Genomic DNA, 18,821 nt, shown 5'->3' on the forward strand with positions numbered 1-18,821 from the left:
AAAGAGTCAAGGACATACCCCTGGAGGCATGTGAACAAGCTACCCTGGGCCTACATGGGGATTCTGAAAAAAACAGTGCCATGACATGTGGTGCTGCTCTCTGGTGCATTCACCACCCAACCCATATTATACTGCTGTGTGTACCATTGGACCATTGTACCAATATTTCCAAAAATAAACTATATGTACCTGTTCTATGGAGTTATCATTACCACCAGTTCATTCTACTGAATGTTAACCATTAACTTTACAAAAGTAAAATTAAAAAAAAACAAAACAGGAAATTAGCAACATGGGTTCCAGGGGCATCAACTTTGTTGGCCACAGTCTGAGTAGAAATGTCTGTCCCCATATGCAGCAGAGTGGCACCCTTGCATTATATGTGGGGTGAAACAGCAATCTCTTTGCAGAGATCTACAGTTATCTTCCTGACTCATAGTTATCCAATCAGCAGGAAGAATGAACTCAAGTTGCACAGTTATAGGTCTCGATTGGTAGGGGGCATGCCAGTCCTCTGCATTAAGACCACTGCTTGAGCACAAATGACAAGGATCCTCCTCTGCAGATTTCGGCAGAGGACAGACTGTTTTACCCAGACAAAATGAACCATAAGACATTAAACAGATTGTCTTAAATGACCTGGAATTTATTGAAAATTTAGCAGGCATTGCTACATTTGGCCCGGTGATCTGGGAATCAATGTGTTCAAAAGGTTTAACCTGACCCCTAAAAATAAAAAAGATAAAATAGTCAAAGAAAAATTGCTTGCAGTTTCCCTTTAAACATTACAACAAGACGCACAAAGGAAAACACCGACACAGGGAAATCTGTAGCTAAATCAATTAATTCTAACATGTTTTTGGTACATCTAGACTGCATGGTAACACACGGCCACGGCGTCTTTCACAGTTTCTGTGAGAACAGGTTGTGTCTGCAGATTATAAACACCAGAGCTCCTGTCAGAAGCAGAATATTCACAGAAAGAGAACAGGTGAAAGAAGACAAAATTACGTCTGTGAGGGAGCAAGCCTCCAATTCAGAGACAGTCCCGGTGGGCCATGTCTGGATGAAAGGCGGAAGTCCTCAGTCCGGAGTCTTCTCACACAATAGCCCGAGCTGTAGCCGGAGCTTATCAAAGCTAGTGGCTTCGGGGGACATCTTTAATCAATTGTCACTTTCTATGTTACAGCGATGAATCTTTCTCTGCCCATATGAAGGTCCTTCCTCATTTTCACCAATGACACATCGGTTGCAGGACTTTAGAAATGTTTGGCGGAAGCTAAATTGGTCTTATTTAGGAAATTTGTGCTGGCCGCCCGGCTAAAGTGAATAATTCAGTAACTGTACATAAGTTAAATAAAAACTCCACCTTTTATTATTAAACCATCCTAAGCCTTTATCTTGGCTGAAGTGATGTCATCAGTCTGTTGCAAGAGCATTTCCTCTTCTCACAAGTGTAAGCAACATTATAAAAAAAGAGGTATGAGCCGTCATCTCAGTCCAGGAAATAGATGGTGGCCCTGGATGAAGTTTAAACAAAGATGGCTTTCTTAGAGAACATGAGTAGAAGGCAATGGGTCTAATTTATTGAAGCGCTCCAAGGCTGGAGAGGATACACTTTCATCAGTGAAGCTGGGTGATCCAGCAAATCTGGAATGGATCTCTTCAAAGTAACTTTGCTATTTGTTAGGAAATATTTTCAATCCTGGACCAGATTAATTTCAGGTTTGCTGAATCACACAGCTTCACTGATGAAAGTGTATCCTCTCCAGCCTTGGAGAGCTTTAATACATTAGGGCGATTATAAGAGGGAGTGCCCTGATCTACCAAAGAGGAAATACCCAAAAGTGTTGAATTTTTCCATTACGAATCTACGTGACATGAAAAGGATGATGTGTTATGTTCTAAATCCATGTGCAGTTTAACCCTGCAGCAGTAGCAAGCAAAGGACTTTGTTTCACTCCTCCATTGGTGAGAAGGTTACTTAAAGTCACCCCTGGCCATCTTTTAGCCTAGGTGGCCCATCAGGATTACCGAGACCTTCCTTCATCCGGACTGTAGATGGTGCCCGCCAGTCTCTCAGTTATCTTGGGCGAGTTTAATCGAACCGGCTTCAATTTAGATTTCATTATTTTTACACATGATAAGCAATGGCACATTATGTTTTAATCTATTTCTGTAGAAACAGCATCTCATCTTTTCACAAAGCTCGTTTCAGAGGGTGTAATGAATATTTATGACCTGAGACACTGGCAATCTGACATTTAGTGAAATGTAAAGGTAGCGATTCCGAGGTAACTATTGATTTGTGGAGCAACTGGCTTGCACGGTGATTATGCTGTCTGGTGTGGAGCGGCTTACTAACAATAACGCCGGATTGAGCTATTCCAGGTCTTTAACTTCTCTATCAGGTTGACAGCTGGGATTTAGGCACACCTATCACGTGCAGCTGTCGGAAGGTGGCCATTTTGTGGTTTGACGTACAAGGGAATGGCGTCGATCAACTCCCTACAAATGAGAGACATTTTATGGCATGATCATGGTTTGTTTAGGATGCAGCAATATATTCCAGCACACTTTGCTAAGAAAACTAGACCTTGGACACCATATGGATGAAATTGAGATTGAGATTGAGAATGAGATTCTCTGCAATTAGATATTTCCTTACAATTCTGATTATTTTTATTCACCAGATGTACCCAGACTATTAGGGCTCCAGCCTGATAAATAAAGGGACAGCACTTATCCACTATAGCTGTGTTTCTAATCCTGGGTTCCTTGAAATCCTAGGGTACCTCCAGAGGTTGCTAGAAGCTTGCAATTTGTGACCGTAAGACACCAATTATCTTTTTGGCTATCTATAAAGGTGACATTCTTTTGAATTGCCAACAATGTAAGATGGATTCCTCTCAATGGCCACTGAGCTAACATTCCGTGAGCTTTGACTATAGTAATTATAGCAGGTGTTCCTTAAAGACCTCAAAGTTCTTTGGTAGTTACCTCATGTTAGAAATGTGGAGAAAACCCTGAACTATGGGCAACAGAGGACATCTGTATGAACCTGGCATTTAAATAAATATGTATCAAATAAAGTTATTTTTTAATGCATCATACCCAAAACACACTTTCAAGAGGTGAGTATGTGCTCCTAATCTGATTTAAAGCCTATATGTGAGATATAAGAAGGACCAGTAAAGTATTTTAACTTAAAACCAATGCAGTGTTGAAAAAGGACCTTGGGCGACTTATGTTGTCCATCCATCACCATGCACGACATGCAAAAAATAATACTGAATGCATTGATACATTGATGCAAGAACATTTTTTTATGTAATGGGTGAGAACTTAGTTGGCCTATTGGTTAGAAGTTTTTCACTGCGACACTAAGGTTCCAGGGTCGACCTGGACACTATCTGCATGGTGTTTGTATGTTTGTGTAAGCTTTTTTCCTATATAGATAATGAAAAAATAATTCCCCTCCCTTACCAAAAGAAAAGTAGATCTTAGACCAGTGTTTCCCAACCAGGGTTCCTCCAGAGTTTGCTGGAGGTTCCTTGAGCTCTGAGCGGTTTGTGCCTCCATCAGTCAGTTTACTGACACCCATTATCTTTTTGGCTATCCATAGGGGTGACATTCTTCCCATCTCATCTCATGTCCTGTGTGGTGGGGATATAGTAATTATAGCAGGGGTTCCCTTGGATCTAAATATTATATCATGCTTCCTCCCATATTAAAAGGCTCAATAAACCCTGTCTTAGACTATTTAGGGACCTCTGAGGGACAGGTATTGACCTGACAATGGATCACAGAACGTTTAAGTTTATAGAAGGTAGTATTTTACTCCTTTTTTTTTTTTTACAATCGTTTGCCACACAGCCAAGAGTGAGCTCTGCGGGTTTGTTAATGAGAGTATTACATCATCCGCAAATAACCCTATGTCATGTGAGGATTCACCAACTTGTATACCATGGATATTGCCATTATCTCTTATAGATTGCGCAAATGGTTCCATAATTAGATCGAATAGTGTTGGTGATAAAGGGCAACCCTGGCGTGTTCCATTGGATATAGTAAAAGGATCAGATAACATATTAGAAAGGAATACTTGAGCTGAGGGGTACCTATATAATGCCATAATTGCCGAGAGAATAGGTCCTTCTAGACCAAACTTTAGTAATACTGCACGTAAAAAACTCCATTGCACTCTATCGTATTTTACTCCTTTTTAAACAAATACCACAACATCTTATGGAGTGTCACTTTGTATCCTAATACTGTCAATGGTTGTCCGCAACTTCTAATGGTCACTGAGACCAAATCCTACTTTTGCGGAAACCCATTCACACACAGAAGTGGATTATATCTGCAAAACCCTATAAAAGCCCCCAGAAAAAAAAAAACATGGTGTCCCATTTGCCAGGCCTGAGCTGAGTACCCTGATGTCATGGTTTCAGTGGATTCTAAACTCTTTTTCTAATTTTGCGGCTACCCACCCAGAACACATTTGATGAAGATTTTAGCTTACAGTTACACATGTAAGAAATCTTTAGCATTCGGTTCCCATCATCCTTTGGTCTGCATTTCATTTGCATGATCCAGATACGCAGTGATGCTCCGCTCCCTGCCAGGCAGTGTTAAAAACAGCTGCAACTATTTCACTTCGACACCTCGATCTCAGCAAACTTAAAGCAGAAATTGTGAACAAGTGCTGGCAAGGTGTTTTATTCCCCATTGTGCATCGAAATCAGCACTTCGAAAACTAACAGCTCACTACTTGCAAACACTCCTTACACAGCTTGGAAACACAAAGTGGTAATTGATTTTCAAGCCTAAATAACCGTTCTAATAATTCTTACAAAGTTTCCACTTATAGGGAGCAATGATATCAAAGAAGCGGGTGCTAGCGAGGATTGAACCCAGAATTCCACAACTGCCAGGCAAAGGTGCTAACTACGCATTTATGGATGCAAGTACTTCTTTTTTTAAAAAATATATAGCAATGATTTAGAGGAATTATCTGCCCTCAGAGTACCCACATGGTTGCTCAAAACCACCTACACTTTTATAACAGCAATAAACTATGGACAAGAGAACAGCTCTACTTGTGTATCTGGATTTTTCAGCCATACAACTATACAGCAGTAAGATTTTTTGTTATAACACTCATGTCAAACTTAGCAGAGCTGGTCACCACTCTCATTTAAAATAATCAGCACCCCCTCTACATTTGTATTACTTGCTTGTATTTTCTCCCTGTCTAAGCAGAAGTGCTGTCCCATCTCCTGCCTCAGGCTCAGAAGCAGTCCAAATTGCATTTAAAAAGCTAAGAGCCTTGGTCAAAGCAAGGTAAAAAGGTTCCGTAGAACCAAAATGAAAAATGCATTTGGACAGATATAATCCCTAATTTTTCCACCATATGTATATTACATATTAACTGCCATCAAGTCCCGTATGGATTATAAAAACTTGACCTACCTTTGCTTGCAATCTCCACGTGTTCGAGTTCATCTGGAAACTTCAGGATATCTGGGAATTTTTCTTCGCAAATTTCTGCGAGAAAATGAAGCAAAGTTGTCTTCTGGTCCGAAGACTTTGTGTCTCGAATCTGCCAGAGATAATGAAATAATTGCATCAAAACCTATGCTTCAATTGGAATGTAAAGGCAAGCTAAACAGAAAATCAGAAAAGAAATCACTCGATGAGCCATGGCTCCCCAAAGGCTCCAAACAGCAGGATTTGGGATTTGCTATCTTCATATCTCTGATTGCCTGATACCACCAGTACTCCATCACTCCAAATGTTTGTACAACAACTGGACCTTTGGGGCAGACTCACTGCCATGATGGACTACCATGCAGAATGGACTATCCCACCAGCTCTGCTCTCGGCTCCCTTGGAATTGTAGGAAAAGTCCACCCTCAGTTCCTGATATCAGATATATAGTGAAAGCTCTACTGGTTCATTTGTATTCAAGAGATGAGTATTGGAGGAAGTAAACTTTACTAACCCAGAATACAGTATGACTGTACACTTTGAGAGCCCACAAACGTACCCAATCCTGCCAATCAAATCTAATTTTTTAGGGTCACAATGCTATTCCACCAATTTGGGCAGAGTGGTTGAATAGCATTGTGGTGTCTTGTTATTGGATGACCTGGAGATCATTTAATTGTTGCTGATTAATCTCTCCTGCAGCTAAATTGGACCTATCGCAGAAGGATGATGGTGGCTTCCATTACCAAACTCATGGTAAAGAATAAGGATTGCCTGAATGTCAAGCTTATCATTTGGTTTCAGAACTTTCAGTCACAGACATAAAACAAGTATATAGATAATTGGGGATAAGTTGTATGGCAATAAGCTAAAAACCTGAGCTGCCTACCCATTTTGGAATCAATTGAAAAAAAAAAAAAAAAAAGTAAAACTGACTTTTAATAAATACAAAGTAAGAACTTGACCCATGCTTTTCACCTATCCCTATTCTATTGAATGGCACCACTAGTATCCTGCTTCTCTTCGTCCTCCTTACAATCTTCAATGATCCTGATTGGTCATGCTAGGATGACATAACTCCCATGTAGGCGCGTCAAAGTTCATTAATTCCCACCACATGCAAGGGAAGCAAGCACAGCTCAGCAAAGTTGTATGGCTGGGCAGCGATCAGGTAGGTAAGAACAAGGTAAAGCAGAAGGGACATTGCCTGTCCCTTTCTGCAATAGCCACTTACATGATTGTATATTTTTCAAGGTGGGACTTTCTTTGCAGTTGCAAGTTACATTTATAGGTCCTGTCCCTCCAAAAGCTTATGATGGGGTCACCACGTTGTCCATTTTATCTCCCCTCCTATCAGCTTCCTATGTATTAGCTCATGAACACTGCAGAATAGCCGAGTGGCTCCATGTGCTGATTCTCCCTCCCCCAGCTTTCTTAGGACAAGGGTCCTAATTTATTAAAACTCTCCAAAACTGGAGAAGATAGACTATCATGAGTGAACCTGTTAGATCCAGCAAATTTAAAATGAATCTGGTCCAGTGTTGAAAAACAAATGGCAACTGGATCACCCAGGTTTTCCAATGATAGTCATCATCCTCTGTCTTGGAGAGCTTTATTAAAATGAGCTCAATAACTGGTTAATAATAAATCCAGAGCTGCCTTTATTTACGCCTTTATGTTGGCCTGAATTGCAGCTTTAAGCTTGCTGTACCATTCCTCTTCATTGTTAAAAATAAGCATACAAATACAGGGTGAATGCATTTTAGGAGGTAAAGAATCAATATTCAATTAGACAGCAACAAGGAAAAAAAAACTTGAGAAGCAATTCTGGAACTTTGCGAACGCTTTGTCCATAATGAAGTTTTTGCTTCTTTAAAAACAAAACGCTTCCAATGCAAAGTTTTGAGATTAGAAGCGCTGCGTACGCACTAATCGCCTCCCGTATAAAGCCAACAGTAAATGTGGTTTTTGTTAGATAGAACGGCTCGGGGTCCGGAGCTCACGCTAAAAAGAAAAAAAAATTAATAATAATAATTATAAGGATGTTGGAAACCATGACGGAACAATGAATTTAAGGTTGTTTGGCCCAGCGCCATCATGGCGTACAATACCTATAATTTGTCCGTAAACAAATGTCTGTATTATTTTTCACAGGAAAATCATTCCGTATTTAATGTTGGATTATGAGTCTATTGGGCTTGCAAATGAAAATGTAATGAGTTTATTTGGCTGCCTGTTTTAAGAGAAACAAAACACAAAAAAAGTAATAAATGTTGGTTTGTTTCCAAGTGTAATTGTTTTGTTATTAATAAAAAAATAGACTTTTACTTGTTGTGACAACAAAATTTATAAATGGGATTCAAAATATGGATACAGTCACAGGAGGTGATCCTCCAAACAAATCGGTATTTTTTCATATTTAAAAACATATTGCTATATTGTTTATAAAATAATATTTTATTATTTATACACACACACACATTTATTTTGTAGTACATTCATGTACTAAGTTATTGGCAAATATAACATATTCAGATAATTATTACCTCTCGCAGTCAGCAAAATTCCCTTCTCCCCCATGCATTTAATTATTTTTTTCCAAGTAAAATGGCATTATTTATATTATGAAATCAAACATGGTCACCATCTAATTCTTGGACTGACACCATAATTTAAATTGTGGTTCAGTCCATTAAAGAACTCTTTCTGTTTAGCTTAAAGTAGAAGAAGTACAACCCTACCCTATGTTACCTACCCTTCCTGTTAGGGAATATCATGATAAGAGATGAGCGAATCGAAGCTGAAGAAGTGGATTTCGATCCGAATTTCAGGAAAAATTTCCTTGTCCCCATTCATCACCTGTAGTGCCCTGTATTCTTAGATAGTGAAACTCTATCTAAGAATACATAGTAGAAGTACTGTACGGCAACCGCGAAATAGCAGAAATGACTGGAAATAGACGTTTTTAATGCTATTCGACGCAAATAAATTCGGATTGAAGCAAATCTTTTCGGAAAATTCGGGGAACCGACCGAATCGAATTTTAGAGAAATTCGCTCATCTTTATTAATGATAATACCTAAACAAATCATATCCTATAAAAATTGGGTAAAGAGGGGTTGCTGGTTCTTGATATTTATTATATTTAGATACAACCTGTGCTCTTTCTATCCAGCCGTTCTCTCCTGAAATACTCTGCTCTGCTGAAGGACTCTGATTCTTCATCTTACTCTCCTTTCCTGAAATAGCCTGCTCTTCTAAAGGATTCTGACCTTTCCCTATCTTATATTCGGGAAATATTCTTTACCAATGGAAGACTCTCTTCATCCATTTCTGCTTTCCTGAAATTCTCTGCCATGCCGGATGACTCTACTCCTTTCTCTAACCTCCCTCTCATGAAACACTCTGCTCTTTTGGAGGACTCTGCTCCCATTTTTTACTCTCCTCATATACTCTGCTCTGTTGAAGGACTCCTTTCTGAAATACTTTGAACTACTACTAGAGGACTATACCTTCCTCTATAACTTTCTTCTCCTGAAATACTTTGAACTACTGGATGATTCTGCTTTTATTCTTCTCTGCTTGTTCCTCCAACTCTCCTCTGCTGAAACACTCGGATTTGTTGGAAAGTTCTGCTCCTTCCTCTATACAACTCTTCTCTTCTACAATATTTTTAACTACTGAATGACTCTGCTTTTTCCATTTTTTTTCCTTCTCTCCAATAATTCTCTGCACTGTTAGAGAACTGCTCTGTCCTCCAACTCTCCTCTCCCAAAATACTTTGCTTTGTTGGAGGGTTTTGCTCCTTCCTTTATACAACTTTCCTCTACTTTAACATTTTGAACTACTGAATGACTCTGCTCCTTCCTTTTTCTCGCAGCAGACTCTGCTCCTTCCTTTTTCTCGCAGCAGACTCTGCTCCTTCCTCCAACTCTCCCCTGCTGAAATACTGTGATTTGTTTGAAAGCTCTGCCCCTTCCTCTCCTGAAATAGTTTGTACTACTGGATGACTCCGCTCTTTTCTATGTACTCCCCTGAAGTACTCTACTCTGCTTTAGGACTCTGCAGGGGGACTCTGCTTGCTCCTCTATCTAACTCATATCTGATGAAATACTCTGCACTGCTGGAGGACTCTGCTCCTTTCTCTTTCTAACTCTCCCATCGAACATAGTGCTGCTGAAGGACTCATCTACCTACAGAATCTCTACCACATGATGGAGGGCTAGTGAAAATTTTGGAGATGTTGCGCTCCTCTAAACTTTGCACCCTCCTCCTTATTTCTATAGCATGGAGCATACACGATAGTCTCTTCCTATTATTAGTACATTACAAGAATCCTGGGCTGGTTTAAAAAGCTTCAGCAGACTAATTTGCCAGTAAAAAAGTCACTTTTTTTTTTCTTAGCCAAATACACTTAAAACCTACACCTACCACCACGGGATCTTCCCGCAGGCCTCCCGCTGAGCCTGTTTTCCATTAAGCATCTATTAGACTCTTCAAAACCTGCTTGTAAAATTTAAGCGGACTACAGAAATGTATTTTCTTTATATCCCGCTGTGTTGTCCTTTGACTGAGCTCTATGTATAGAAAGCTTTGACTAGGCAGCAAGACATATACATTCTTAATATACATGTGCCTGGATTCTTTCCAAAGTCACACAAAGACAATGAGTGCGTTAAGTAAGAGAACGCAAGATACATTTGGCAAGAATTAACTGTCACAGCTTGAGAATGAGCTGCCACTAAAAATACACGGGAAGTATTATACTAGAAGATGGGTTATTTAAATGAGAAGAATTACCTTTCCGCATCAGGCTACAGAGACCGTTATAAAAAACAAGCAAGAATTAAATGAAGATATCAGACAGGTATCAGACAGACATTATAGTTTTCATGGGCTGGACACCCATTCTGACCCTCCCATGACTGCCAGGTACAAATTCTCATATTTCCTTGGCCAGCCTTTGATTATGGCACACATTCACTGTGGTATCATTTGGATAATTTTATGCAGAGCAACCTCAATTATTTTCACGCAGAGTTGCGCCTATTTTTCCTAAGATCTTTTATTGATGATGGAAAAGTCTTCTCCAGCCCAACCAAAGGATTCTCAATGGGCTTAGGTCTGGATTCTGTGGTGGCCAATCCATGAGCAAAAATGATGTCCCATGCTCCCCGAACCACTTGGATGAATACTGCCATTGTCATTTTGGAATATCCCTGGAATAACCTGGTCATAACGTACTTGCAGGGAGTCAGTTTATATCAATGTTTTGCACATAATGTTGTTGAATCCCTAGACCTAGGCAACTGAAACAATCACAAATTGTAAAACTGCCCTCCACAGACACCCCAAATCATAACACTGCCCCTACAGGCACCCCAGAACATAACACTAAACCCCACAGGCACTGCAGATTATAACTGCCCCCACAGATATCTCAGATCATACCATTGTATCCCATTGGCACTCTAGATCATAACACTACCCCCGGTACAATTGAAGAAGGTACAGAGAGAGGGCAATTTTGTATGTATGCATAAATAAATACGTGGTAAAATTGCCCAAAAAAACTTGTTCCTTACCTTTTTTAATTGCACCTAGTATCCATTGGAGGGTTTTGGCAAACTGATGTATTACCAAGAGCAGTTTTGAGCCATTCCTATAAATAGCTGCCCCCACAGGCACCCCAGATCATAACACTGCCCCCACAGGCAAATTGTGTCATAACACTGCCCCTTTAGACACCCAAATCATAACACTGCCCCCACAAGCACCCCAGATCATAACACTGCCCCCACAGGCACCCTAGATCATTACACTGCCCCCACAAGCACCCCAGATCATACCACTGCCCCCACAGGCACCCCAGATAAGAACACTGCCCCCATAGGCACCTTAGATCATAACACTGCCCCCACAGGCACCCCAGATCATAACACTGCCCCCACAGGCACCCCAGATCATAACACTGCCCCCACAGGCACCCCAGATCATAACACTGCCCCCACAGGCACCCTAGATCAGAACACTGCCCCCACAGGCACCCCAGATCCTCATATTGCCTCAGAGGCTTGTGGATTTTTCCTGGGACAAGATGTATACATAGAGCTGCTGGAGAATGCATCAACATACATCTCTCTTTGTGGATATTGCAAAACTATCTATAGCCCATGGAGGATGTGTGGTAGAAATGTTTGTGATGTTGCAACCAACATAGTTTGGATAATTTCCACTTTTAGGTGCAGACTGTAATACATTCTGATTATATCTGCATGTGTATATAGGTCCACTAGTAATAAGGTGTTCACTTTTGAATATTCACTACGATGCATTGGGGTAATGAATGAACCGCAATGTATTTAATGCAGAACGCCATGTGCCAGAATGGCACACCCTGTTCACCCTGTTCACCACCAGCAGCTGTTTGGCACTTTAAAAAGCGGAGAACAGGTACTTCATTTAAGGTATTACATTACCTTGATTCTTTGGTTTTAGAAGTCTGATTTGCAGGTAACAAAACCTTTTTCTACTTTTTAAAAATCTGGTGTTATAAAAGACTTTCCTGGTGATACCCAGGAGCCCTCTTATGTCCTTAGGACAAGTGAAAGGAAACCATACTTTGGAAACCACACTTGGGACAAGCTGTCCCTTTTTATTTCAATGCAGTGCATGCCACCTTCAAAAGGTGCAACAATTCCCCGGAGCTCCCATCTACATCCTAATTCATGATTTCCCCTCAGACTGTTTCCCCAGAAGAGAAGCTTAAACTTCTCTGGAAATCCACACTTTACATTCCGCTTGACTTTCATGGCTAGAAACTGAACCTAACAACAAACGCCTCGAGAAGTTTTGAATATTGGCTGAGCGGGATTTTATGTAAACCACAAAGAGATTTCCAAGGTCCTGCTAATAAAATATTTACTTTATCTTTTTTAGCCTCAGGTATAAAGTAAGGTAGGACTCCTGGGGCAAACCTCACATTGTCTACATAATCCAATACCGTCAGCAGGAAGCGCGAGCATTAGTGGATCGTGTTGAACGCCGGCGGAATAATCCTGAGAAGTTTTAAAGAGCTTGGAAACAAAATCGAGGAAGAAAAATGATTTACCTAATATGTATAATCTATTCAACTTGTTTCTTTGTGCTAACCGCTGTGGCACAGACTGCTATAGCATATATAGCAATACATACTGTATTTCAGATCATGAATATGTATCAAATGCATTTTTTTTAACAAAACTGAAGTTTCAAACATACAGCAGATGCACTCATATAATAATGGCTGAACTTTTTTGAGCTATTTGTGGATGACAGATATTTATTCTTTTTCTCTGGATACCATCAAACATTTCTTTCTTCCCTGCAGATGGCAAGTAGTGGAATCTCTCATAGGAAATAGAGGCATTTTTTTTTTATAAGTAGCTGCAACTTGCTTCGCTGTGGAGGCTATTTTTAAGAAATGGCGATCATATAACTGATCATCACTTCTTCTGTTATCATTTTTTTAAAATAATTACCACTTTTGGAATGCCAGAATATAAAAGCTTGATCAGTGGTTTGCCCATTGACACTTAAGTGATGATCCAAAGCTCCAATCACCTAAATTGAGTATCTGATTGCCGTATTTGGAAGGAGTGTGCACAGTCTATTCACTTTCACTGAAGATGTTGATCAGTGGCCATCAGTGCTGGTACATGGTTAAAAGTGTTTATTTACAAGCTGGTGGTCAAGCTAGGACAATCTGAAAAGTGGAGTTATTTTAGAAGCAATAATGGCACTTTTCTTTTGATCTAACTGTGACCCTTTGCTTCCATCTGGACTTCACTAAAAAAAAAAAAATCAAGGCCACCTATTACTGTAACAGTCACATTAGGTTGTTTTTACCGTCTCCCCCTCCCGGGAAATCGCCATGCCCCAACGCCTTTTTTTGTTTTAATTCCTCCGTGTGCAGTTTTAAAAAAACATCCGTAGGATGGGATTTTAGCAGTAGAAGCAGGAAATCAAAATGCCGAATTAGAGCTCTGTGCTATTTAACATGCTGATAGACGAAGAGAGTGAATTTAATATCTGCAATTTGTAGGCTTAGAAATGACTTTAACAGCCATGGGATAACAGCAGGAAAATGAATAGATTGAGATCAAGTGGCGGGTTAAAATGCAGGGCCCCTGTAGGTGCCAGAAGGTGTGTTTATTTGGGGGAGAGGGAGGCCTGGCAGAGTATTTGATTGTTAAAAATTACAGGGAAAAAAAAAAAAAAAAAGTATTTTCACTGAAACAGAAATTTATTCAAAGGGCCAGTCCATTGAAAAGTGACTTAATTGTTACAGGTATAGTCCACTTTTTCTATGCTTTATGGCTGGGGTCATCAAACTCTCTATAAAGGGCCAATTCACTGTTCTTTAGACTTCAGATGGGTATCAGTGGCAAGAGAGAGTAACTACTTGGTGGTTGGTAGGAGCAAACAATGCCACAGGTTGATGGACAATGGACCAGCGGTCAATAGTAAGGAAAATAATGCCCCATTGATATCAGTGGATGGAATGGTGCCTTACTGTAATATCAGTAGGAAGAGTAGTACCCAGTCATTGGTAGTAGTGGAAGAAAAACTTCCTTAATCTCTGGGGTTATTGGGAGGAATTTGTGCCCCATTGTTGGGGTCAATGGACGCAGGAGTGCCTAAAGGGTGGGTTAAGGGCAAGCAAAAGGCTGCTTTCCATTGGACACAGTGTGGGGGCCATTTCTTTTCATTTCTCCAGATGACAGATCTTCTTTCTATTATCAAGAGACTTTAGAGTTTCCAATGTTCCTATTCTTTCATGTTTGAAATTAATTTATTATGAAAAATGCAGGGTCTGCCTATGTTGCCCCACTCCCCTATAAAGAACGCAACAGAAGCATTCTGTAGGTGACAGGGACATAATTGGACCTTCTTGCTGGGTCTTGGGGAAGTCAAGGATCCCAAATACGGCAAGACCACCCATCCAATGCCACCTCATGGAAAAAAATAAAATATGATGTCATCTGATTGGCCATGAGAAACAGACAAGAAGGGTATAAATGATGGGAATTGAAAAAAGGAATGGTTTTGGGTGGGGGTCCCAGGTTAATGCTGAAAAGAGGAGAAATGTTAAAGAAACACAGAAACTATGTTCCAAAGGAATAGCTCTGACAGACTGCAAAGCCTTATCTGGCAGGGCAGAAGACATGGATTTTCCCTGCAGCAGAAACCCCTACAGATTCATCCCCAGTCTGTGTCTGGGCAATTAAAAGTGAAGCAACGCCTCTCAGCTCTCCCCTCCTATCGCGGCATGGTTTCTTGCCCATGCACAACCCTTGATTGGCTCCTTGTGTTGCTTCTCCTCCAGACTGATCTTTGCCATACAGTGACTGAAAGAAGCCAATATCAAGTAGGTACACCACCTGCATTTCAAATAAAAAGAAATGCAGTTTAGGGTAGTGATAGGTGTTACCTTAGTTACAATGTTTCCAGCGCAGCATTTGTAGCTCGCTAGTTAATTTGATCACTTCATCAGAAATGAAGAATCTTAAATGATATCATTCAGTTATGTTACTGTAAAATCTTTCTTTACCAATTATCAGAAAGCGGAATATCTCATAGCTTAGTCATCCCTAAAGGCAATAAAGACAAGTTAACACATCTTTGTTCTCTCTCCATAATCATCTCACCAATGAGTACCCGTTCACGAATGTTATCCAGCTATATCCGTTTATGTTTCACCACATTTCATAATTGTGTAAAGGACTGAGTAACTATAGTGTCTCTGTAATGAGAGAGAAAAAACACAGCTGTGTAGGTAATGGATGGAACAAATACAAGAGAGATAGATCTGAGGAAGACCGCTTGGAGGAGTGATAAAAGCATGTTCAGGTTCAAACTGAAAATAAAACATTAAACAATGTTAGAACATTACTACTTCTCCTGCTGGAAGAGGAAGTCAGGACACCAGGGTCATGTGATAAGACGCTGCAGCCCCATCTAGGAGGATCCTGCTCAATCTAGTAGAATTAATTTTGAAGGCACCGTTTATATGAAAAATGTGCAAGCTTTCAAACAAAATGTAATCCTTCATTGAACATGTAGGCACTATAACGTTTTGAAAGCTAGCTGAAGGTTGGAAACAACTTGTTTAAACTGACAGGCACCAGCCTTATGACATTACAAATGGAGTTGAAGAGTGCTGCTAAATGATTACCTTTCCAAGAAAGTAAGCATCAAACTTATAGTCAAAATATGTTTAGCAGTGTTATAATTTCCCTTGTTCCTTCCCCTGCCTCTTCAGTTGTGCAGAACCCAGGAAAAATCCAAAGACATTGCAGGAACACCTAACCCAAATGATGGAGAAGATGGCGTGGAAGAGGTAAGACTACTTTAGATTAACAAGACATTGCTGGACTAGATGGAGGACGAAGGCAAAAGTTCATACTGGTAATAAGGTTGTTGTGTGGTTACCAATTCCTGATGCCAGTGAACCATTGCCTTGGAGGAGATGCCACAAGTTGCTTCACCCTTGACATTTCCATGGAGAATGAATGGGTGTGGCAGTTAAGGGTACAGTACAGCTCATTGCCAACAGCTCCTAAATGTGTAGAACTGGGTTCTATAAGAACCAACACTGCTCTAGGAATGACCAAGCAACTGGCAAGGTGCCAATCGTGAGGAGCCCCATGGGATCGCTCATTCCCGAGGCAGGTGGCCTAGGTGTCTATTTTTTGTATGTGTTGTATAAACCTTGTTCTGGGTTTTTTACATTCCTCATAAACTTGGATTTTGCTTCTAAAAAACTACCTTCCTGTGAAGAAGTTGTGTTCAAATATCTACAATATATTGGCACATGTAGATATTACCTGTCTACATTACCTTTTTCCAGAGTCACCTGCATATCATTGCTCTGGACCAAACATCAGGATGGGCCCTGTCTGCTCAATATTTGTTGGCGTAGCCACTGGTAGCCTCCATTAGGCTTCACAAGTGACATATCGTAGGCAAACTGAGACACAACTGTCACCGCATAACTGGAAGAACCTAGTGCCAGAACAAGGACCATTACAGCACGATCACAATTATAATTTTAATGAAAGCAGCACAGTATGAACTCTACAAATGACATCAACAAAATTTTTCCTATACAACAATTTAATGATCAGTTCTGGATCCACTTTAGGAAATGGTCCCAATGACTGTGAAGCTTTTCAGTAAACGTCATGCAAGAAAACAGGAGAATTGCTGAAATAACAGCAGTCGCCAACAAGGAGGACATCCTTTGTACAAAGCAAACCCTCCTCCGTCTCTAATCCTTATTCTTGCCTCTGATTATCTTTGTGGATTCTCACAATGGTTAATATTTAAGCAATCATAAATGCTCCAGTGCATACATCAAAACAGCCCCTCATCCTCTGCCAGGCTGGACGCGGGACGTGAATTCTAATGGAGCTTCGCTTTATTTAAACAAAATTAGGTTCCGTGTTCGGTGCCAAGGTTTGTTTACAAATCATTGGTTTCTTCCATAATGCCACACGTAGCAATGCAAAATCCAGAAAGATAATGCATTTTTAAGCATATGCAATTACCATAAAGACATTAGCACTCTTGCTGCGACTTGACAGACTTAATATACACTTTCCAGTCTGCCTTTCCAAGCTTGTCACCATGAAAACAAAAAAGGGAGAGAGGGGTTTTTCTTAGTCATCGGAACTGACAATGGATCACTGGGTAGCAATTTATCATTGAATGATCTCCTTGACTTCTTCAGGGCCTCTAGTTGATGTTCCAAAAATTCAGTCTTGTTTCGTGCATAAAGTTAGACTGGATGGTGGAGAAGCCGGAGCTCCCTTTCACTAACACAAAGAAAAACTCTGTCACTTAAAAAGAAACATTGCTGACTCTTTTTTACAAACTGATCCCTAACATTCTAGCTCATATGAACCTTTATTTAAAATCAGCTAAATAAATTCCATCCAATCAAAAAATGTGCAAAGTCCTACAGCTTCTATTCTCTAGAATGCAGATATGTCTTGAGTAGGAAAGTCTACTGCTACCATGAACTCGGTGTGAAATCCATTGGCTTCCTGCAGAGGCACAACACACCGTCTGCTAGAATCAGACCTATAACCCTGCAATTAGTAAAGTTCATGCTCGCTGCTGAGTGGAAGGCCTAAGTGCCAACAGTAAAACCAGAATTCCTCTGCACCTTGTGGATATGAATTATATGTAGTTAGGTGTCTATTGATAAAGCAGTGAATCTGACATTCATTAAAACATTCCCTGGTGGAGAATCTTCCAGGTCATTGTGTTCCAATGACAGTAATTCATCCTGCACCACTGAATATTTCAATGAATGCCAGATTCACTGCTTTAAACACCTTAGAGTCTATGGGCTCTGGTTTGATGATAACGGGGAGCAAATGGAAGAAGGTAATAGATCAATCAATTGAACTTTCCATGAGCAAAGCATAGATTCATTTTAAGGAAAACCCATCACGGTGATCCCAAACCTAACTATAGCTTAAAATAAAACTACATTAAAAAAAAATTAAATAAAATATATAAATGAATGATGGCAAGTTTAACTTTTCCACAAAACCCTCTTTAAAATCCAGCTATATGGCTTTTGGGTTGAGTTGAGTTAGGAAAGTAGAACGCATTAACATACATTTTAGAGTGAACCCAGAGCACGAAACATGCCTTACTTCAGTGGTGGTTGTAGCCAACAGTGGGTCCCTAGGCAGAACTGGCTTGGGGCCCCCCTGTCCAATTGATGAGGTTCCAGGACTCTCGTGCAGAAGTACACTTTGTACCTCTCTATGTCCGCTCTCGGCTTGCTTAATGGCTACACTGTACCTCACTGCTGCACTACGGCTTCTTACACTGCACACCAATGTATTGTGTTGGCATTACTTCTCAGAATACATTTTTGTTCTCTAATTGTGATCAAAGCTATTGAGAGCCCAAGCAATGTGTCACCAATGTATAAGTTATGGAAGACTGAGGAGGAGTGGAGGTAGTGGCAGTGGTGGGAGTATTGCCCTTGTAGGGAAGGAGACACAGAAAGAAAAGGTGAAAGGCCATCAGTAGGACATAGGAATGTTAAACAGACAAGTTCAAGGGGTGCAACATGTGATTTATGGTCATAAAGCAGAATAAACTACAATGATTTATACCAATGCAGAGAATAAAGACAGCCAAGGTACAGAAAGGGAAAACAGGACATACAATGAATGCCGACATATCACCCCGAGCTACATTCCAACACTACAACAACACAATAACAGTTTTGTAGGTCATAAGCTTGTGGAAACAAATGCGTT

General features: G+C 40.3%; 1 protein-coding gene across 1 annotated transcript in view; it reads right to left on the reverse strand.

The window, feature by feature from the left end:
• The window catches only part of DIAPH2 (diaphanous related formin 2), a 659,108-nt gene that overhangs the window by 286,521 nt on the left and 353,766 nt on the right, over nt 1-18,821 (reverse strand). Inside the window, 1 exon segment of the mRNA XM_072430145.1 lies at nt 5,476-5,605. Within this exon segment, the coding sequence (XP_072286246.1) occupies nt 5,476-5,605 (130 nt within the window).

Source organism: Pyxicephalus adspersus, chromosome Z (assembly GCF_032062135.1).
Source record: "Pyxicephalus adspersus chromosome Z, UCB_Pads_2.0, whole genome shotgun sequence".
Classification (NCBI taxonomy): Eukaryota; Metazoa; Chordata; class Amphibia; order Anura; family Pyxicephalidae; genus Pyxicephalus; species Pyxicephalus adspersus.